The 23885-nt window shown below is 41.7% G+C and overlaps 1 protein-coding gene, 1 non-coding gene and 1 pseudogene across 2 annotated transcripts in view; all 3 read right to left on the reverse strand.

The window, feature by feature from the left end:
• Positions 1-23885, reverse strand: part of DNAH12 (dynein axonemal heavy chain 12) — a 262414-nt gene that overhangs the window by 227990 nt on the left and 10539 nt on the right. The window contains exons 3-6 of the mRNA XM_054682010.2: positions 22553-22817; positions 21052-21254; positions 2143-2224; positions 1924-1950 (exon numbers count right to left, since the gene is read on the reverse strand). Of these exons, the coding sequence (XP_054537985.1) occupies positions 1924-1950; positions 2143-2224; positions 21052-21221 (279 nt within the window). The 5' untranslated portion in view covers positions 21222-21254; positions 22553-22817. The remainder of the gene's footprint in view (positions 1-1923; positions 1951-2142; positions 2225-21051; positions 21255-22552; positions 22818-23885) is intronic.
• Positions 8616-9398, reverse strand: LOC747340 (small ribosomal subunit protein eS8-like; annotated as a pseudogene).
• On the reverse strand, positions 14586-14692 carry LOC112208748 (U6 spliceosomal RNA). The gene has a single exon (XR_002943323.1). It is a non-coding gene; the product is annotated as a U6 spliceosomal RNA (small nuclear RNA).

A 23885-nucleotide genomic window follows, 5' to 3' on the forward strand; every position in this document is an offset into this window, starting at 1 on the left:
GTGGATCACTTGAGGTCAGGAGTTCAAGACCAGCCTGGCCAACATGGTGAAACCCTGTCTCTACTAAAAATACAAAAATTAGCTCGGCGTGGTGGCAGGCGCCTGTAATCTTAGCTACTCAGGAGGCTGAGGCAGAAGAATCGCTTGAACCCGAGAGACAGAGGTAGCAGTAAGCCAAGATCGCACCACTGCACGCCAGCCTAGCTGACAAGAGGGAGACTCTGTCTCAGAAAAGAGACAGGTGGAGGTCCAAGAGAGAGAAGTATAGAAAAAATATCTTTTGGCCAGGCGAGATGTCTCACACCTGTAATCCCATCACTTTGGGAGGCTGAGATGGGTTTATTACCTGAGGTCAGGAGCTCGAGGCCAGCCTGGCCAACATGGTGAAACCCCATCTCTACTAAAAATACAAAATTTAGGTGGGTGTGGTGGCACATGTCTGTAATCCCAGCTACTCAGGAGGTTGAGGCAGGAGAATCACTGGAACTTGGGAGATGGAGGTTGCAGTGAGCCAGGATCACGCCACTGCACTCCAGCCTGGGCAACAGAGTGAGACTCCATTTCAAATAAATAAATAAATAAATAAATAAAAGAAAAAATATCCTTTGAATTTGGCAGTTAGTAGTTACTGATGACATTCATGATGAAGTGATGGAATTCCTAGAAGCCATATTGCCAAGAGCGTGGGCTCAGGAGTGAATGACTGTATGCCTGGCTAGGAACAGTGAGGATACTAAACACATACACACAAATATTAAATACATTTGGCAATTTGTACATTAAATATTTATTAATGTTTTGGGAATGTTGTGTATCAGTAATTATACCTAGTAAAAAGAAAGATCCACATCCAAATTCTCCAGAAACGTTGGGTGGGCAGGTAAGGAGGAAGAAGAGCATTTTAAAAACCAAAACCAAAACAAGGAAAAGCTAAAAAGAGTTTCTTCCAAATATCCTGAATTCGTAGAGGCTGAATTCACATCTTCAGCCTCTATCCCCCAAAGTGAATTTTAAGGGACTTGAGAAGCTTATACCCCATCTGAAAACATGCTGCATGATTTCCTCTTTCATGTCTCCAGCTCCGTACGTTTCTGTTATCCTTTGCTAGTAAAGAAATTTTAGATGTTTTTGTCTTTCCACCAATCATAAGTCCCCTGTTGTCACTCATGCAATCAGTGTCTTTTTTTTTTTTTAATCTCTAGCACCTAGCATGTGGCAAGCACATAACAGATTCTCAATACATATTTGCTGAGTGGCTACTATATCATTATATCAATATTAGAATGCTCAATTATTACCCTAATGAAAAAGAGAGATGGATTTCCTTTATAACTGCCACTTTGAGTTTTTTTCAGTTGTTTAGAATAAGAATGAAAATATTTACGTAATTAATCTGCAAATAGTGAATGCCAACAAAAATGTAATTCTTAAAACCCATATTGGCTGGGCACAGTGGCTCAAACCTGTATTTCTAGCAATTTGACAGGCCAAGGTGGGAGGATCACTTGAGTCCAGGAGTTCAAGACCAGCCTGGGCAATATAGTGAGATCTCATTTCTACAAATAATTTTGAAAATTATCCAAGCATGGTGGCATGTGATTGCAGTCCCAGCTACTCAGGAGGCTGAGGTGGGAGGACTGCTTGAGCCCGAGTGGTGGGGCTGCAGTGACCCGAGATTGCACCACTGCCCTCCAGCCTTGGTGACAGAGCAAGACCCTGTTTAAAACAAACAAACAAAAAAATCTATATTGCCATATTGTTGTTCATGACATGTTTGCTCCCTTGGGAAGAGAAAATAAAAACCTCAGTTTCTAAATTTATTTATTTTCTAGAATGGGACTTAGCAGGTGGTCTTAGAAGAAACTACTTTGCAATAATTTCTTTGAACATTTTCAAACAAGAAATATAAAAACTTGAACTCACTCCTTTTTTTTTCATTTCACTGGTCATCTGTCAAAAACAAACAGGATATAATTAAATCAAGGAGAACATTTTAAAATTAATTTAAATTGTTTAAAAATTAATATATAGTTTAAATATATCTATTATTCCTTTTAAAAACATCAGTTATATTGAGATTGTCTTAACTACAAATAAAAATGATATAAGGATAAACTTTTTAACGAGAAAACATAAACTTACAGTTTGAGGATAATCAGGTGGTGGTAATAGAGGTGTTCTTTTATCCAGTGTTCTGTCTAAATTTCTTTTGGCTCCATCAATTCTGAAATTTATAGTTAGAAATATGACTCTCTTGATAACATTAGCATAAGTTACTAAAACATTACAATTTAAGCATTTTTCCAACTATACTAAGAGATACTCAAGAGTTATCTTACTGAATTTTTTATGAGAAACAAATCCCAATAGACATTATCAATGAGACCTTAATTTTTAAATAATGCATATGTATGTAACAGGGTGAAACTAAAAATCAAAATCAATTTTTTTCAAGTATAACTTACTGACCATTTAAAAATTAATCCCAATGAATAGTGGGCACTTATATGTATTATCTCTGTTCAAATGTCTGCCAGTCTGTCAGAGAAGCCTCCCCGTACCCCCATATGAAGTAGCACCTCCTTCGATATCCATCCTTTTTATCCTCACTTATCTTGCTTCAAAGCACTTACCATCGTTTGATATAGAATATTTTGTAAAGTGTTTTATTCACGGTGGTTATCCTCAGTGCCTAGAACAGTACCTGGCACATAGTAGCTGCTCAAGAAACAGTTTACCTTCAAAACTGTTTATAGATTTTTTTGCATCCATAAGATATAATTTTCTCTTTAAATTAAGTTGTATAATCCTACTGTATAATCCCTTAATCTGTCAATAAATATTTATTGAATGTCTATATTATATAAATCACAATACTAGATCCTATTAAAATATAACAACAAATCTCAAGGACTGATGAACTGATTAAGTGAGAAGAAAAAAACAGAGTGCCATATAGGTACCCTGTGGTTCAGAGAGGGGACAAGTTCACTTTCATCTGTGAAGGCCACATACATGTTACCATTAGCAATGAGCTTTAAATGAAAGAGAGGATTTCAGGTGGAGACATAGTTTTCCTGGGATCTAAAAAAACAAAGACCCCAAGAAACAGGAAGGCAAGGAAAGGATCAAAGGGGAAAAAAGGAAGCAGGTGTCATTCAATCCACCCAAAGGTGACAGTGTCAAGTGGAGATAAGTCTGGAGAAGTAGATTGAAATATCCAGCTAAAGGCCTCAAAAACAAGCTTTTTAATCCAATAGACAATGGGGAGTAATCGAGAGGTTTTGAGCATGGAAACATATTTAGGAAGACAAATCTAATAGTCTATAAGGCTAGATATACTAGAAGAGATGGCCAAAGGAAAAAGCATACAAGGGAAATTAAAAGAGAATTCAGAAAAAATTGGAGGGTGTCAAGTACGACAGGAATGAGGAAAAACAACAATTGAATGAGCAAAGGAGATACCATCAGTTAGGTAAGAGGAGAACCAAAAAAAAAAAAAAAAAAAAGAAAGAAAAAAATCTGAAGGAAAGGGTGTCCACTGGAGCCATAAAACCAAAGACTGGTAAGTAGCATAAAGACAAGGACCATGTCTATTTTGCTCACTGCTCTCCCCACACCACTTAAATAGTATCCACCAAGATGTAGGAACTCAATAAGCATCTGGTGAATGAATGATCAGAATAGCATATTTGGAAATTATCTTGCATATCTAGTTTGGTACCTTACCTAATAGACGAATCCTCTCAGCAATATCAAGCTGTACCCATGGTACTCCAGGGGCACAGCTTGAGAGAACCATGAGAGTACTGTGAGATGGGTGGGGATGTTGGAAGAGAGGTGGCAGTCATCACTTTATTTTTTAAATTTTTGTGGGTACATAGTAGGTGTATGTATTTATGGATTACATGAGATATTTTGATACAGGCATGCTACGCATAATAATCATATCAAGGTAAATAGGGTATCCATCACCTCAAGCATTTATCCTTTGTGTTTCAAACAATTCAATTATACTCTTTTAGTTATTTTAAAATGTACAATTAAATTATTTTTATTATAGTTACCCTGTTATGCTAGCAAATACTATGTCTTACTCTTTTTTTTTTTTTTTTTTTGAGACAGAGTCTCGCTCTGTCCCCCAGGCTGGAATGCAGTGGCATGATCTCGACTCACCAAAACCTCTGCCACCCAGTTCAAGCAATTCTCCTGCCTCAGCCTCCCAAGTAGCTGGGATTATAGGCTCAGGCTACCAGGACTGGCTAATTTTTTGTATTTTTAGTAGACATGGGGTTTCACCATTTTGGCCAGGCTGGTCTCAAACTCTTGACCTCAAGTGATCCACCTGCCTAGGCCTCCCAAAGTGCTGGGATTACAGGTGTGAGCCACTGTGCCTTGCCCTTTTTCTTTTTTTGTACACATTAACCATCCCCAATTCCCTCCTCTCATCTCCCCCACTACCCTTCACAGCCTCTGGTAACCATCCTTCTACAATCTATTTCCATGAATTCAAAGAGTTTAATTTTTAGCACCCACAGATAAGAGAATGACTTTAATTTTTAGTGCCCACAGATAAGTGAAAACATGCAATGTTTGTCTTTCTGTGCCTGCCTTATTTCACTTAACATAATGACCATCCATGTTGTTGCAAATGATAGGTTCTCATTCTTTTTTTTATGGCTGAATGGTACTCGATTATGTATATGTACCACATTTTCTTTATCCATTCATCTGGGTTTTTTGGGGTTTTTTTTGTTTTTTGTTTTTTTTTTACGTAAGTTTATTAGAGAAGTAAAGAAACAAAAGAATGGTTACTCCATAGACAGAGCAGCCCATTCATCTGTTTATGGACACTGAGGTTGCTTCCAAATCTTTTTTTTTTTTTTTTTTTTTTGAGACGGAGTCTGGCTCTGTTGCCAGGCTGGAGTGTGGTGGCGTGATCTCAGCTCACTGCAACCTCTGACTCCCTGGTTCAAGCTATTCTGCCTCAGCCGCCCAAGTAGCTGGGACTACAGGTGCGCACCACCAAGCCCAGCTAATTTTTGTATTTTTAGTAGAGACGGGGTTTCACCCAGTTGGCCAGGATGGTCTTGATTTCCTGACGTTGTGATCTGCCCACCTCGACCTCCCAAAGTGCTGGGATTACAGGTGTGAGCACCGCACCCGGCCTCTTGTTTTTTTGTTTTGAGACAGAGTCTTACTCTGTCACCCAGGTTGGGGTGTGGGTGGCACGATCTCAGCTCACTGCAACCTCGGCCTCCCGGGTTCAAGCAATTCTCCTGCCTCAGCCTCCTGAGTAGCTGGGATTACAGGCACCCACCACCACGCCCAGCTAATTTTTGTATTTTTAGCAGAGACAGGGTTTCACCATGTTGGCCAGGCTCGTCTCGAACTCCTGACCTCAGGTGATCCGCCCCTGTTTGCTATTTTCATGTCTTCTTTTGAGAAATGTCTATTTAGATCTTTTGCCTATTTTTTAATCAGATTATTAGTTTTTCTTTTCCTATAGAGTTTGTATTAGGCCATTCTTGCATTGCTATAAATAACTAAGACAGGTGTGGTGACTCATGCCTGTAATTCCAGTCCTTTGGGAGGCCATGGCAGGAGGATTGCTTGAGCCCAGGAGTTTGAAACTAGACTGGGCAACACAGTGAGACTTTGTTTCCAAAAAAACAAAAACAGAGGAAATTTTTTAAAAAGAGAGAAATATCTGAGACTGGGTAATTTATAAAGAAAAGAGGTTTAATTGGCTCCTGGTTCTGCAGGCTGCACAGGAAGCATAGCAGCATCTGCTGTTGGGGAGGCCTCAGGAAGCGTATAATCATGGTGGAAGGTAAAGGAAGAGTAGGCATGTCACATGGCGAAAGCAGGAGCAAGAGCAGGGGTGGGAGGCACACTTTGAAGCAACCAGATCTCACGAGAACTCACTATCATGAGGACAGCATCAAGGGGATGGTGCTTAACCATTTATGAGACATCTACCCACATGATCCAATCACCTCCCACCAGGCCTCACCTCCAATACTGAGGAATACAATTCAACATGAGATTTCAGTGGGGTCACACATCCAAACTATATTAGAGTTATTAGAGCTCTTTATATATTACGGTTATTAATCCCTTGTCAGATGGGTAGTTTGCAAATATTTTTTCCCATTCTATGGGTTGTCTCATCATGTTGTTATTTCCTTTGCTGTGAGGAAGTTTTTTAACTTGATATGATCCCATTTCTCTATTTTTGCTTTGGCTGCCTGTACTCGTGGGGTATTACTCAAGAAATCTTTGCCTACTCCAATATTCTGGAGAGTTTCACCCAGTGTTTTCTTGTAGTAGTTTCAAAGTCTTAGATTTAAGTCTTTTTTTTAATCGATTTATTTTTTTTGAGACAGAGTTTCACTCTTGTTGCCCAGGCTGGAGGGCAATGGTGCAATCTCGGCTCACTGCAACCCTCGCCTCCTGGGTTCAAGCGATTCTCCTGCCTCAGCCTCTTGAGTAGCTGGGATTACAGGCATGCACCACCATGCCTGGTTAATTTTGTATTTTTAGTAGAGACAGGGTTTCTCCATGTTGGTCAGGCTGGTCTCGAACTCCTGACCTCAGGTGATCCACCCACCTTGGCCTCCCAAAGTGCTAGGATTACAGGCGTGAGCCACTGCACCCGGCCTAGGATTGTTTTTTCTATATCTGTGAAGAATGTCATTGGTATTTTGATAGAGATTGCATTGAATCTGTAGATATTTGGGGGGTAGTACAGACACTTTAACAATATTAATTCTGCTGGGCCAGGCGTGGTGGCTCATGCCTATAATCCCAGCACTTTGGGAGGCCAAGGCGGGCAGATTACCTGAGGTCAGGAGTTTGAGACCAGCCTGACCAACATGGAGAAACCCCATCTCTACTAAAAATACAGAATTAGCCAGGTGTGGTGGCGCATGCCTGTAATCCCAGCTACTCGGGAGGCTGAGGCAGGAGAATCACTTGAACCCGGGAGGTGGAGGTTGCGGTGAGCCGAGATCATGCCATTGCACTCCAGCCTGGGCAACAAGAGCTAAACTCTGTCTCAAAAAAAAAAACAAAACAATATTAATTCTGCCAATAAATGAACATGGAATATCTTTCCATTATTTTCTGGGATTTTCAATTTCTTTTTTTTTGAGACGGAGTTTTGCTCTTTGTTGCCCAGGCTGGAGTGCAGTGGCATGATCTTCACTCACTGTAACGTCTGCCATCTGGGTTCTAAGCAATTCTCCTGTCTTAGCCTCCCGAGTAGCTGGGATTACAGGTTCCCACCACCATACCAGCTAATTTTTGTATTTTTAGTAGAGATGAGGTTTCACCATGTTGGCCAGGCTGGTCTCAAACTCCTGACCACAGGTGATCCACCTGCCTCAGCCTCCCACAGTGCTGGGATTATAGGCGTGAACCATCGTGCCTGGCCGATGAATGACCTTTTTAATGTGTCGTTGAATTTGTTTTGCTAGTATTTTGTTGAGGATTTTTGTATCAATATTCATCTGTGATACTGGCCTGCAGTTTCCTTTTTTTGATGTATCTTTGTCTGGTTTTGGTATCAGGGTAATACTGGCCTCAAAAAATGAGTTTGAAGTATTCCCTCCTCCTCTATTTTTCAGACTAGTTTAAGTAGCATTGGTATTAGTTCCTCTTTAAATGTTTAATAGAATTCAGCAGTGAAGCCATCAGGGCCTGGGCTTTTTTTGCTGGAAGATGTTTTATTATGGCTTCAATCTCATTACGTTATTGGTCTGTTCAGGTTTTGGATTTCTTCATGGTTCAATCTCTGTAGGTTGTATGTGTCTACAAATGTATCCATTTCTTCTAGATATTCGAATTTATTGGCATACAGTTGCTCATCATAGCCACTAATGATCCTTTGAATTTCTGCAGTATCAATTGTAATGTCTTCTTTTTCATCTCTGATTTTATTTATTTGGATCCTCTCTCTTTTTTTCTTAGTCTGGTTAAAGGTTTGTCTATTTTGTTTAACTTTTCAAAAAAATCAACTTTCTGTTTCATTCATCTTTTGTATTGTTTTCTTCATTCCAATGTCATTTATTTGTCCTCTGATCTTTATTATTTCTTTTCTTCAGCTAATTTTGGTTTGGTTTGCTCTTGTTTTTGTCATTTGTTAAGATGCATCACTAGGTTATTTATTTGAAGTTTTTCTTCTTTGTTGATGTAGACACTTATAGCTATAAATTTCTCTTTTAGTACTGCTTTCACTGTATCCCATAGGTTTTCGTATGTTGCATTTCCATTATCATTTGTTTCAAGAAAATTTTCAATTTCCTTCTTAATTTCTTCATTGACTCACTGGTCACTCAAAGGCATATTTTTTAATTTCCATCTGTTTGTATAGTTTCCAAAATTCCTCTTGTTATTGATTTCTAGTTTTATTCCATTGTGGTCAGAGAAGGTGCTTGATATTATTTCAAATTCTTTGAATGTTTTAAGTTCAATTCAAATTTTTTGAATGTTTAAGCTGGACATGAGTCACCATGCCCAGCCAGTAATAAAATTCTACACACCTTGATTTCATCCCCCTGCTTTTTAACTTTTTGTTGTTTCTATTTATATCTTATTATACTTTCTATGTCTTTTTTTTTCTTGTTACAGAACAATAAACACCTTTATTGCATAAGCAAATACAGAAAGGATGAGGATTTATTTGCCTTTCTGGGCCTTGATTTTCCAAAGATAAAACTCCAACTCCCAGGCCTCTAGCACATAGCCATCTGCTGGGCCACACTGTTCTGGCCTTGATGTGATACACGCCAGATGCTTGCCCTGCTGGAACTGCTCCTCCAGAAGACTGCTGATTTTGGCATTCTTTTTCCTTTCATCATATTTCTTCTAAATTTTTTAAGATTGTTTTTTGTTTAAAATCTCTTCCTCCTCAGGAGTCAGCTTGGCCCCCTTCTTGCAGCCCAGGGACAATGCATAGTGGGATTTGCACCGCTGTCAGTAGAGTGTGCTGTCACTGAGCATGATGCAGTTCTTCAATAGCATCTTGGTACGGACCAGTTTGTTATTGGACACATTGTAGACAACATTGATGATCCTTGTTTTGCACCTACATCACTTGGAGCCCCAGGAGAAATTCCCCACATCCAGCCTCAAGGTACAGTATTTCTTGTTACGTCCCTGCACACAGACTGTGTGGACGCAGCGGGAGCCAATCTTGGTGTTGGCAGCAGGGCACTCCAGCTCATACTTCCACTTCTTGTGGGAGGGCTTACTCTTGCCCCTGTCTTGCAGCACTTGTGCCAGTTGTCACGAGAGAAGCCCATTGCTTGACATCTGTACTATGTCTTGAAAAATTGTTATAGTTATTGTTTTGATTGGTTCATCTTTTAGTCTTTCTACTTGAGTAGTTTACACACCACAGTTACAGTGTTATAATATTCTGTGTTTTTCTCTGTATTTAATATTACCCGTGAGTTTTGTACTTTCAGATGATTTCTTGCTGCTCATTAACATCCTTTTCTTTCTGATTGAAGTACCTTCTTTAGCATTTCTTGTAAGACAGGTCTGATGTTGATGAAATCCTTTAGCTTTTGTTTGTCTAGGAAAGTCTTTATTTCTCTTTCATGTTTAAAGCATATTTTTTCCAGATGCAGTAGTCTAAGGTTCCTTCAGCACTTTAAATATCTCATTCCACTTTCTCTTGGCTTGTAAGGTTTCCACTGAAGTCTGCTGCCAGACATACTGGAGTTCCATTGTATGTTATTTGTTTCTTCTGTTGCTTTTAGGATCCTTTCTTTATCTTTGAGCTTTGGGAGTTTGATTATTAAATGCCTTGAGGGGCCAGGCGTGGTGGCTCACGTCTGTAATCCCAGCACTTTAGGAGGCTGAGGGAGGTGGATAACTTGAGGTTAGGAGTTTGAGACCAACCTGGCCAACATGGCAAAACCCCATATCTACTAAAAATACAAAAAAATTATCTGGATGTGGCAGCATGTGCTGTAATCCCAGCTACTCAGGAGGCTGGGGCAGAAGAATCACTTGAACCCAGGAGGCTGAGGTTGCAGTGAGCTGAGATCACAGCACTGTACTCTAGCCTGGGCGACAGAGCAAGACTCCATTCCATCTCAAAAAAAAAAAAAAAAAAAGCCTTGAGGTCATCTTCTTTGGGTTAAATGTTAAATCTGCTTGGTGTTCTATAATCTTCTTGTACTTGAATGTCAATTATCTTTTTCTAGGTTTGGGAAGTTCTCTGATATTATCTCTTGGAATAAACCTTCTATCCTGTCTCTTTCTCTACCTCCTCTTTAAGGCCAATTACTCTTAGATTTGCCCTTTGGAGGCTATTTTCTATATCTTGTAGGCATGTTTCATTCTTTTTTATTCTTTTTTGTCTCCTTTATGTATTTTCAAATAGCCTGTCTTCAGGTTCACTAATTCTTTCTGCTTGATCAATTCTGTAATTAAAACTGCTATTAAAAGAACGCTGATCCATTCTTCAGTATTTCAATTGCATTTTTCAACTCCAGAATTTCTGCTTGATTTTTAATTATTTCAATCTCCTTGTTAAGTTTATCTGATACAGTTCGAAATTCTTTCTCTGTGTTATCTCGAATTTCTTTGAGTCTCCACAAAACCGCTATTTTGAATTCTCTGTCTGAAAGGTCACATATCTTTGTTTCTCCAGGATTAGTTCCTGGTGCCTTATTTAGTTTGGTGAGGTCATGTTTTTCTGGATGGTGTTGATGCTTGTAGAAGTTCTTCAGTGTCTGGGCACTGAAGAGTTAAGTACTTATTGCAGTCTTCGCAGTCTGGGCTTGTTTGTGTCTGTCCTTCTTGGGAAGGCTTTCCAGGTATTTGAAGGAACTTGGGTGTTGTGATCTAAGCCATATCTGCATTAGGGGGCACCCCAAGTCCAGTAACATCATGGTTCTTGCAGACTCATAGAAGTATCACCTTGTGGTCATGGACAAGATCCAGAAGTATTCTCTGGATTACCAGGCAGAAGCTCTTGGTTTTTTTTCCCCTTACTCTCTCCCAAACATTCAGAGCCTCTCTCTGTGTGCTGAGCTGCCTGGAGCTGGAGGTGGGATGACACAAGCACTGCTATGGCCACCACCACTCAACTGTGCTAGGTCAGATCTGAAGCCAGCATAGCACTGGGTCTTGCCCAAGACCCACTGTATCCACTACCTGGCTACCACCTATGTTCACTCAAAGCCGTAGGTCTCTACAATCAGCAGGTGGTGAAGCAAGACAGGCTTCTGTCCCTCCCTTTCATGAGGTGAGTTCCCCAAGCCCCAGGTGGGTCCAGAGATCCCAACTGGGAGCTAGGGACTGGAGTCAAAAACCTTAGAAATCTACCTGGTGTCTTATTATACTGCTGCTAGGCTAGCACTCGAACCATGAGACTCAGTCCTTCCTACTTTTCCCTCCCCTTTCACAGGCAGAGGAGCCTCACCCCACGGCCACCAATGTCACAGGCCCATATGGATCACTGCCAGGCTACTCCCAATGTTCACTTAAGGCCCAAGGGCTCTTCAGTCAGTTTGTGGTGAATGCTGCCTGGCCTGGGACTCACCTTTCAGGGCATTGGGGTCCCCTCTGGCCCAGGGCAGGTCCAGAAATGCCATCCAAGAGCCAAGGCCTAGAATCAGGGACCCCAAGAGCCCGCTTGGTGCTCTACCCCACTGTGCCCTACCTGCTACCTAAGACGCAAAACAAATTTCCCTTTACTTTTTCCTCTGCTTTTTTCAAGCCGATGGCATCTCTCACCATAGCCAACAGGGCTGTGAATGTGCTTGGCCTAACCTGGATAATTTCAGACAAGCCAGCATGCCTCAGAGTCTCACTCAAGGCCCACAGTGTACTACCTGAGTATTGCTGATAGTTATTCAAGGCCCAAGGGCTCTTTAGTCAGTAAGTGATGGGTCCTGCCATGACCGCGTCCTTCCCTTCAAGGCAGCAGGTTCCCTTCTGGCCAACGATGTGTCAATAAATGTAATCCAGAAGCTAGGGCCCAGAATGGGGGCCTCATGACTCTGCCTGGTGCCCTATCCTACTGTGACTGAGCTGGTATCCCAGATGCAAGACAAAATTCTCTTTGCTCTTCCCTTTCCTCTCTTCATGCGGAAGGAAGGGTCTCTTTTGGAGCTGCAAACTGTGCAGCCTGGGGTTAGGGGTTAGGAAAGGAGTGGCACAAGTACTCCCTTAACAGCACCTGCTGGTGTCTCAGTAGGTCATGTGCCCCTGCAGTCCACTGGATCTGAGCTCAGCTCAGCACTAGGACTCACCTAGGAGTTGCAGTCCTTGTGGCCTAGACCGCCTTTCAAGTTTATTTAGGGCCCCAGGGTACTTTAGCACTCCATGATAAGGCTTGCCAGAACTCAAGTTCTGACCACTGGGATGTGCGATTCCCCTCTGGCTGGGGCTGGCCTATATGCTCCCTCTGTGGGCAGGCATCACCTGAGTTCAGCTCAGTTTTGCTTTCCACTGTGACAAGGCAGCCTTGAGTTCACTGCAAAGTCTCACAATCACTGCACTCTCCATCCCCAAGTGCACAGATTCTCTCTTTATGCCATGCAGCCACTGCTGGGATGGGGGGTGATTGGTATCAGCAATTCAAGACTCTTTCCTGCCCTCTTCAGTGCCTTTCAGTAATATGAAGTTAAAACAAGGTATTGTGAGTTCTCATCTGATTTTTTGGTTCTTATGAAGGTGTTTTTTTGTGTGTAGAAAATTGTTAAATTTTGTGTTCCTGTTGAGGGGTATGTTCAGTGGAGCCTTCTATTACACCATCTTGCTCTGTTCCCCCACCCCACCACCATGATCACTTTCTGAGGCAGCCCAATTTATTGTTAGCTAGCTTTTTTTATTTTTATTTTTTGAGACAGAGTCTGGCCCAGTTGCCTGACTGAAGTGCAGTGGTGTGATCTCTAATCACTGCAGCCTCCACCTCCCAGGTTCCAGTGATTCTCCTGCCTTAGCATCCCAAGTAGCTGAGATTACAGGCATATGCCACCATGCCCGGCTAATTTTTGTATTTTTAGTAGAGACGGGGTTTCACCATATTGGATAGTCTGGTCTCGAACTCCTGACCTCTGGTGATCCACCCGCCTTGGCCTCCCAAAGTGCTGGGATTACAGGTGTGAGTCACTATGCCTGGCCAGTTAGCTCATATTCTTAGAAACAAATTTCTTATATTGAGCTGTATGTTTGTAACTTCTAGTCTCTGAAGCTATACAGAAAAAAGTCATATTCTTTGTCCATGTTTACTTATCTGGTTCCTTTAATTATTCCTGTCAATGAATTACTGTTTATTATGAGTTTATTATGTTTTAGGCATAGGCTTAAGATCTTTATATGCATTTAATTCTCACAACATTCCTAAAACATACACACTATTTCTATCTCCATATTACCGATAGGAACATGAAGATAAATTAGGTAACTTGCCAAATTCACATGGCTAATAAGCTGCAGAGATGGTATATGAACTCAGGCCTGATTGATGGCAGAGCCTATAGTCTAATTAAGTGAATCAGCTTCCTTCAAATTTCCTCACTCTCCTCTTGCTATGGTTTAAATGTGTCCCCCAAAAGTTCATGTGTTGGAAACTTAATGCCTCTGTCTTCATGAATGAATTAATGGGTTAATGAGGGCTGTGCCCTCATAATTGGATCAATGTCACTATCAAAGAAGTCAGCTCATTATCATTGGAATGGCTTTGTTATAAAAGCAAGCTCTCTCTGACTGTCTTGCCCTCTCACCATGTGATGCTTTCCACCATGTTATCACTCAGCAAGAAGGCCCTTACAAGATGTCAGCACTATGCTCTTGAACTTCCCAGTCTCTAGAACTGTGAGCTAAATAAACCTCTATTTTTTTTTATATTTTATTTTATTTTATTTTTTATTTTTAAGACAGAGTTTTGCTCTTGTTGCCCAGGCTGGAGTGCAATGGCATGATCTCGGCTCACCACAACCTCCGCCTCCCGGGTTCAAGTGATTCTCCTGCCTCAGCCTCCCGAGTAGCTGGGATTACAGGCATGCGCCACTGCACCTGGCTAATTTTGTATTTTTAGTAGAGATGGGGTTTCTCCATGTTGGTCAGGCTGGTCTCGAACTCCCAACCTCAGGTGATCCTCCTGCCTTGGCCTCCCAAAGTGCTGGGATTACAGGCGTGAGCCACCACACCCCAATTTTTTTTTTTTTTGAGACAGAGTCTAGCTCTATCGCCCAGCTGGAGTGCAGTGGCTCGATCTCAGCTCACTGTAACCTCTGCCTCCCGGGTTCAAGTGATTCTCCTGCCTCAGCCACCTGAGTCGCTGGGATTACAGGCACCCGCCACCATGCTTGGCTAATTTTTGTATTTTTAATAGAGACGGGGTTTCACTGTGTTGGCCAGGCTGGTCTCGAACTCCTGACCTTGTGATCCGCCCACCTTGGCCTCCCAAAGTGCTGGGATTACAAGCATGAGCCACCACGCCTGGCCTAAACCTCTATTCTTTATAAATTATCCAGTCTGTAGTATTCAGTTATAGCAATAAAAAATAGACTAGGATACTTCTGTAGCTATTCTAGTTTATCAATGTCTTATTTTTATTTTATATGGAACACCTCACAAATTTGTATGTCATCTTTGCGCAGACACCTTACTAATCTTCTCTGTATTGTTCCAATTTTTGTGCATGTGCTGCCAAAGTGAGCACTCAAAGTCCCTCTTAAAGTGTGATCCCAGAATTCCGTATGTTTGACCAGTGCAGAGTGAAAATTTTCTCTCCCATTTCCTAGACATGCTACATTTATTAAAGTATCCTAAAACTGAATTAGCCTTTTTGAGCAGCCTCATTTCCCTGTTCAATCTTACTAAGCCTGTACTAAACTAAAACTCCTAAGACTTTCTCACATGAAGTAGAAAATGTGCCTAGATATCCTCCTCCTTTCTTTGTTAATCTTCAAGACATTGGCCAGGCTTCCCTTCATCCATCATTTCTCCCTAAAGAGTCTAGCTCTCAGTGATTGCTACTTCCAAGGAATTTACCTTATACTTTGGTATGCACTAGTTGGCACTAGTCATAGTTAGCCTTGCACTGTAATTATCCCAACATAAATATGCCTGACTTCCTGTTCTTTATATATGAATGCCACCCTTTAACACAGCAACAATTTCTGGAGCATGTTTTCTCCTACTGGCTATAAATAAAAAGAGCTGGGAAGAACATACAAGTGAGCCTTTTCACTACCTGACTGTTTTTGATTTGTATATTAGCGATTATAAACAGGCCGGGTACAGTGGCTCCCAGCACTTTGGGAGGCCAAGGCAGGTAGATCACTTGAGTTCAAGACCAGCCTGGGCAACATGGTGAGACCTCATCTCTACGAAAAAATACAAAAATTAGCCGGGTGTGGTGGCGCACACCTGTAGTCCCAGCTACTCAGGAGGCTGAGGTGGGAGGATTGCTTGAGCCAGGAAGGCTGAGGTTGCAGTGAACAGAGATCGCACCACTGCCCTCCAGCCTGGGCAAAAGAGTGAGACCTTGTCTCAGAAAAAAAAGAGAGGGGGTGGCAAAAACATGAATAATCATAGCTAAACTAAAAAATTTTGTAATAAAATCAAATAAATAAATAAAAACTTGATAATTTCAAATGACTGGGTGAGAAACCACATGCAGTAAAGGAGAGAAACTGGCTTGAATCAAGAGATGAGGTAGTAGCTAAGGAAGAAGGCAGGCTCATTCTTGAGACTCTGAAAAGCTACAAAATGTTACTGGCTCAGCCAAGCATTCCCAGTGACTGGTCCTAGTAGGGGGTCCACTTCTGCCCATGACTCTTTACATCCTACCTCACCCCAGGAACTCCCTCTATCCACAGATTTCACTCCACCTTTGAAAAAGAGAAGTCTGCGCTCCTATCATCTAACAGGTGCAGATAGCAAGGGGATGGAGAATCCCAAAGTCCATGGCCACCCAGAAAGATATGTTTCCAGTTTTTTTTAAAAACCTTTAATTTTATCAGGTATTTTTTTAAAAATGGTTTCTGAAAGTTTTTTTTTTTTTTTTTGAGACAGAGTCTTGCTCTGTCGCCAGGCTGGAGTGCAGTGGCATGATCTTGGCTCACTGCAACCTCCGCCTCCAGGGTTCAAGTGATTCTCCTGCCTCAGCCTCCCGAGTAGCTAGGACTACAGGCATGCACTACCATGCCCAGCTAATTTTTGTATTTTTAGTAGAGACGGTGTTTCACCACGTTGGCCAGGATGGTCTCGATCTCCTGACCTCATGATCCTCCTGCCTTGGCCTCCCAAAGTGCTGGGATTACAGGCGCGAGCCACCACGCCCGGCTGAAAATTTTTGCATTAGACCTTTGGACAGCTAAAAATGAGTTTGAAATCCAAGGAGAATAAACCAAATATACTTAAAGTTTTTGAAAGTAGCGAAAAGAAACACATACAAGATAAAGTTAGTTTTCAAAGAATGAGCTTATTAATAAGGAGAAGGAAAAAAATGAAGTGGAATTCAGTAAGAGGTAAAGTTTAGCACAGTGAGCGCTGATTGAAGTAACATTTTTTTTCTTTTAAATGAACCTAACATTGTGAACATATCCAGGAAAAATAAAACAAAACCAATAATTCAAAATGCATTTTTCCCAAAGAAATGCATAGCAATTCTAATCTCAGTATTAATACAGCACTATACTTCAGGTAATTTTGAGGCAGTGTTTTTAAATTAAGCACCAAAATAAAAGTTGTACTACTTACAGATCTGTATAAAGCACAATAAGGCAAGGTTCTTCCCCAAAAATTCATTCATCCCTTCATTCATTCATCAACAATAACATGCCAAACCCTGTGATTTGTGTTGAGATCCCTCTCCTTAAGCATGTCAAAGTGGAGAAGACAACAAAGAAAATAAAAGTACATTGTGTTATAACATACTCTGTGCTTATGACATCCTGCTCTTCTGCTTTTCCTCCTGCCTTACCAGTTATACTTACACTACCTGCTGGTTGACTTTTCTCCACACATCTAACCTTTTGCGCTAGACCTTTGCCTTTCTCAGTTCACTTGCTCACTTGCGCTCTCTCCTGTGTTCTCTCTTGCCTAACTCTCACTCTTGCTCTCTGTGTGATTCCAACAATTCCCTATAGCTTTAAAAATCATCTACATGCTGGTGACTCCCAAATTTTTACATCTCCAGCCTAGACTTCTTCTCTTATATATCCAACTGCTATTAATGTATTTCCCTTTAAATGTTATATGGCACTTAAGCTCCAAAAGAGAATTATTGCTTTTTACCCCCCACCTCCTGGACTTCCTCAATTCTCTATAAATGGTACTACTATCCACCTGGCTACCAAAGCTAACCCAACAGCCAATCCTACTGATTCTGCCTCTGACACACATCTCTTGTAAACCTACTTTCCTCCTCCACTGTCTCCAGCCTTATCCAAACCACCATAAGTTCTCATCTATGCTACTGTAGTGGCATCCTCCCTGGTCTCTTTGTGTCCCCCTATTCCTGCCCTTTTCCTCTCCACCTCAGTCTATTCTTAATAGCCAGAGTGATATCTTTTAAACGTAAATCAGGTTTCACGTCACTTCCTTGTTTGAAACATTTCAGTAGTTTCCACTGGACTTAAAAATAAAATCTGAATTCTTTGTCATGGCCGACAAGGCCCTACACTATCTGCTCCCACCTCCCTCTCCATCTTCACCTGATACTACCCTTCCCCAGGTTCATGATACTCTAGAGATGTTGGTCTTTGTCAGCTCCTAGAATGTACTGAAAGCATTCATATTTCAGGGATTTCATGCTTGCTATCCCCTTTGCTAGAGAGCTTTTCTCATGTTTACTTAGATGACAGTCTTCTTCTCATTCTCTGGATCTCTCCTTACATATTACCTCCACAGGCCTTTCCTGTGGTGCTCCTGGGAATATCTTCTCTCTATCCCACTGTCTTATTTCTTTCCTTTTCCTTTTTTTTTTTTTTTTTTTTTGAGATGGAGTCTTGCTCTGTCACCCAGGCTGGAGTGCAGTGGCACGATCTTGGCTCACTGCAACCTCCGCCTCCCAGGTTCAAGTGTTTCTCCTGCCTCAGCCTCCCGAGTAGCTGGGACTACAGGTGCCTGCCACCATACCCGGCTAATTTTTTGTATTTTTTTAAGTAGAGACGGGGTTTCACTGTGTTAGCCAGGATGGTCTTGATCTTCTGACCTTGTGATCTGCCCGCCTCAGCCTCCCAAAGTGCTGGGATTACAGGAGTGAGCCACCGTGCCCGGCCCCACTGTCTTATTTCTTCGTAGCATCTATCATCATCTAAAAGGTTAACATGCCTTTTTTGTTTTTTACATGTTTACTATCTGTTTCCTCTCACTAGCATACAAACAACTTAAAGACACAATCCTTTCTGTTGTGTTTTCTTTTTTCTTTTTTTTGAGATGGAGTCTCGCTCTGTTGCCAGGCTGGAGTGCAATGGCTCGCTCTCAGTTCACTGTAACCTCCACCTCCCCGGTTCAAGCTATTCTCATGTCTCAGCCTCCCCAGTAGCTGGGATTACAGACACCCGCCAACATGCCTGGCTAATTTTTGTATTTTTAGTAGAGACAGGGTTTTGCCATGTTGGTCAGGTTGGCCTCGTACTCCTGACCTCAGGTGATTCACCTGCCTCGGCCTCCCAAAGTGCTGGGATTACAGGTGTAAGCCACTGTCTGTTGTGTTTTCTATGGTCTCCTCAGTAACAGGTATCTGTGTAACAGCAGATACTTACTATCTGCTAAGTAAACTGTTGTGAGAGAAATGCGTGCATGAAAGGAATTAGGAGAAGGCTTTCTAGAGGAGGTGATCCATAAACTAAACCTGGAAGAACTAGGATAAGTATTCGGGCAGACAGTGCAGTGAGGGAAATTGCAGAGCATATCTCTAAACTGTGAAAAATAAAGTATATTTGTGAAACTGCAAGCAGTTCAACATGATAATGCAAAATAATGAAAAGTTATGGAGTAAAAACAATCTAGGCCTGATGCAGTGGCTCATGCCTGTAATTCCAGCACTTTGGGAGGCCAAGGCAGATGGATCACTTAAGCCCAGGAATTTGAGACCAGACTGGGCAACATGACGAAACCATGTCTCTTCAAAAATACAAAAAATTAGCCAGGTGTGGTGGTGTACGCGTGTAATCCCAGCCACTTGAGAGGCTAAGATGGGAGGATCACGAGAGTCCAGGAGGTTGAGGCTCCAGTGAGCTGAGATCGTGCCACTATATTCCAGCCTGGGTGACAGAGCAAGACCCTGTCTCAAAAAGAAAAAAAAAAAAGGAACAATGTATAATTCCTAGAGAACTCCCTTCTCTACTCTAAATCTACTGAAACACTGAATAGAATCTTAGGAATGAAGGAGGAATGCATCTCTCCCCCCTCCCCCCCCTTTTTTTTTTTGAGATGGAGTCTCGTTTTGTCAGCCAGGCTGGAGTGCAGTGGTGTGATCTCAGCTCACTGCAACCTCCCCATCCCAGGTTCAAGAGATTCTCCTGCCTCCGCCTCCTGAATAGCTGGGATTACAGGCACCTGCCACCACGCCGAGCTAACTTTTTGTATTTTTAGTAGAGATTGGTTTCACCATGTTGGCCAGGCTGGTCTTGAACTCCTGACCTCAGGTAACCCATCCACCTCAGCCTCCCAAAGTGGTAGGATTACAGGTGTGAGCCACTGCACCCGGCCTCTCTTTTTCTTTTAAGACTATTTTTGTCTGCTTGTTTGAGATAGGGTCTCATTCCATTGCTCATTGCTGGGAGTGCAATGATGCCATCACATCTTGCACACTACAGCTTTGACCTCCTGGGCTCAACCAATACTCCTGCCTCTGCCTCCCGAGTAGTTAGGACCACAGGCATGCCCCACCACACCTGGCTAATTTTTTTTTTTTTTGTAGCGATGAGGATCTCACTACCTTGCTCAGACTCATCTCAAATTCCTGGGCTCAAGCAATCCTCCCACTGTGGCCTCCCAAAATGCTGAGATTACAGGCATGTAATCTTTTTTTTTTTCTGTCTAAGTCTTGAATACTTAAGCATCTCTAATAGTACATATACTGATATTAGTTTATATACCCTATAAATGTATATTCAAATATGAGTAAATTATTGCTGGACTAATACAAACGTAAATCTAAAGAAGTTATATGATTAATAGACCTGTTTAATTGTAAGGAAAGTAAAATTAGCAAAAATTAAAATTATTAAATTGGCAATGATACTTAGCTGCAAAAAAATGTTTTTAAATAAGGCCGACCAAGAAAGGAAAGAGAATGTAGAAAGGGAAACAGAAATCCACCAAAGAGAAAACCTCATTTTATAGTTTAAGTGTTGGCTTGGAATTTTGTAAATGAAATCCATGTATTTTTCTTTTTATTTATCCCTAGAAACCAGCAGAATCGGGTGTCTAGGAAATTCTCAGTAACTGTCTAATTGAACTGAACCAACCTCATCACAGCCTTTGGCAGCAGGTACCCAAATTAGTTTTAATTTCCACTAAATTGGTGGGGGGCGGTGAGTAGGATGTTGAACTCTGTTTCCTTTTGTAGCAAAAAAATTTCAAATATAAGTAGTTTCAAGATATTTTATTAAGTATGTGTTCAAATTGTAGGGGTTCAGTTATTTGATTTTACTTTCAGGGACCAGTATGGTTATAATATATTGAAAGGAGGAATAATGTGGTGCTTAAAGAATGTGAACTTTAGAACCAGACCAACCAGGTCCAAATCCCAGCTGTGCAACCTTAGGCAAGTTACTTAACTTCTCTATACCTCAGTATACTCATCTAAACAATGGAGCTAACAATAGTACCTACCTTATAGGATTGTTGTAAGAAGTATAGGTGATAAGAACAATGTCTGTCAGTGTACAGTGTATAATATTTGCTACCATTACAATTACTTTTCAATTGTTTTTCTAATTAACTTGAAAATAGTATTTTACCCATGAACAACCTCCACAGTTAAAACTTTTTATGAGAATATGAACACTAATCATTTTACTTGAATTCCAAGCAAGAATTATCTACTAATATGCTACTTACACTAACTGATTAATTTTCTGCTGCTGCTCCTTGGATCTTCTGTATTTGAGCAGCTTACTTTGTGTTGGTGTATCAACGCCTATGTTTTCTGGGAGATGGACAATGGGGGGTAACTTCAAGTTCAGAGCTTCCTTTTCTGCTGCAATGGCAGCTTTGTTTGCATCTGACATCTTGATCCCCTAAAGATTAAAATACTCTGTACTCTGAGGAGAAAAAGTCCATAAAGCCATTATTATGTCAGCAAGCCTCGATACATTCATAACATATCTAACATATCAATACCAAAAATAAAATTCTAGACACTTTTGGATCTTCCTCCCAAGTATGGTATTAGTCTAAAGAATGACAGTTGAGGTAAGCTGGCAGGGATTCCTGTTAGAACTCTAAAACTCACTTATGAAGCAATGAGCCAGTCAGTTCCCCTTCAGGGCTTGTTTCCTAATGGATGAAACTAAGGAATTGAATTAGATGCTCTGTAAATATCCCTACAGCTGTAGCATTCTGGGTGCAAAATTTTCCCAAGATGCAAACCACTACCACCACCACCACAACAAATCCAGTTGTTGAGGGATGATCCCCTTCCCAGTAAAAGCTGATATTTAACGTCATTAATGGTTTTTTTTTTGTTGTTGTTGTTGTTGTTTTGAGACAGATTCTTGCTCTGTCGCCCAGGCTGGAGTGCAATGGCGCGATCTTGGCTCACTGCAACCTCCGCCTCCCAGGTTCAAGTGGTTCTCCTGCTTCAGCCTCCCGAGTAGCTAGGACTACAGGTGCGCAACCGCGCCCAGCTACTTTTTTGTGTTTTTAGTAGAGACAGGCTTTCACCATGTTGGCCAGGCTGGTCTCGAACTCCTGACCTCAGATGATTTCCCACCTCGGTCCCCCAAAGTCCTGAGATTACAGGCGTGAGCCACCGCCCCCAGCCAATCATTAATATTTTTAAACATCAGTATGATATCTTAGTCTTGCTGCCTTCCAAGAAAGTGATGCTATGATCAAGCAAAAAATAGGCATACTTGATGCATGGCAAATATAAAATGTCATGTAAATGCTCAAAAATTTTACTGTGAGCCAGGCGCGGTGGCTCACGCCTGTAATCCCAGCACTTTGGGAGGCCGAAGCGGGCGGATCACCTCAGGTCGGGAGTTCGAGCCCAGCCTGGCCAACATGGTGAAACCCCATCTCTACTAAAAATACAAAAATTAGCAGGGCGTGGTGGCAGGCGCCTGTAATCCCAGCTACTCAGGAGGCTGAGGCACAAGAATCGCTTGAACCTGGGAGGCAGAGGTTGCAGTGAGCTGAGATCCCGCTACCGCACTTCAGCCTGGGCGATAAAGCGAGACTCCGTCTCAAAAAAAAATTGTACTGTGATAACAACTATATTTGCCATGAATGCCTACAGGATTTGGAGATTCCTGCCTTGAAAGAGTGTTTAAGTTGGCACCCAAATCGCGATACCTGCCCTGGGAGAGAAAGGAAGAGAAAAGCAGAGAACAAGTACCTGATTGTTTCTCACTACTTCCCCGCTGCGCAGACGCCAGAGAGAGAGAGACAGTCAGAGCCTCTCCTCAGGTGAAAGGCAGGGGGATAACGAGGGAGAAACCTCCGGAACGCCACCGGCTCTCAAACGAGTAGCTGGAGAAGGGCGGTCGCTGACCGGTTGGAAACAACGTCGTCGCCATGGAAACTGTGGCGGCCCCAGCCGGAGGGGCTGGGTGAAGGTTGCCTGGAGAGGCAGTTGCCAAGCTGCAAGGGGTTAGGATTACCTGTCACAACAATAATTCATTACTCAAGTAAATGGGGTGTGAGGTTTTGTTTGTTTGTTTTAACCTAACTGCCTTTCCTGGGAAGGGGACCAGGAAATTAGAATCTTCAAACTGTGGAAAACTGCAAGACTGGAAATTTAGATCTGTTGGAAAATAGATTTATGGAAACACTCTCAGCAAGAGAATCAAGTCTTCAAATGTCCCCTAGTGACACCCTGTAAATATTGTAACTAATCAGCAATATAATTTATCTTGCTTCTAGATTTGCTATTTGTTGACACAGCACTTCCAGGAATTCTTTGGCAAAATCAAACAGGTTAAGGTGTGTGAATTTAGTGGTATGCTGGGAGAAAGATGTGAAATTTTGCTGTTTGAAGCTGCACAATGCATACTACATCTAAATGATAATAGCCTACGAGAATACTATGTGCCAAAATTAAATTAGGGAAGTGAATACTGCCGGTGTGTTAACAGCATATTCATTCAACAAATATTTGAGCACCTTCTATGTGCCAGTTGCTACATAATTTTTTTTTTTTTTTTAATGAGAGTACAGCCTACACTATTGTGTCTGGCACACAGTAGGTGCTCTAAAATGTCATTTAAGCGAGTGAATGAACAAGTAAAACTTCCTGGTAGTTTGTAAAAGCAAATTATCTTTCTGTAGAAAATAAAATACTTGTATAAATAATGTGACTTTTTTTTTTTTTTTTTGAGACAGAGTTTTGATCTTGTTGCCCAGGCTGGAGTGCTCACCACAACCTCCACCTCCCAGGTTCAAGTGATTGTCTTGCCTCAGCCTTCCAAGTAGTTGGGATTACAGGCATGCACCACCAAACCCGACTGATTTTTTTTTCTTTTCTTTTTTTTTTTTTTAGTAGAGACGGGGTTTCTCCATGTTGGTCAGGCTGGTCTTGAACTCCTGACCTCAGGTCATCCGCCCACCTCGGCCTCCCAAAATGCTGGGATTACAGGCGTGAACCACTGCACCATGCCACCTTTTCTCTTTTAAACTCAGTCCTATGACAGATTAGACAGTTTTTTTAATGTCAATTTGTTAGGGTTTAT

This window comes from Pan troglodytes, chromosome 2 (assembly GCF_028858775.2).
Source record: "Pan troglodytes isolate AG18354 chromosome 2, NHGRI_mPanTro3-v2.0_pri, whole genome shotgun sequence".
Lineage (NCBI taxonomy): Eukaryota > Metazoa > Chordata > Mammalia > Primates > Hominidae > Pan > Pan troglodytes.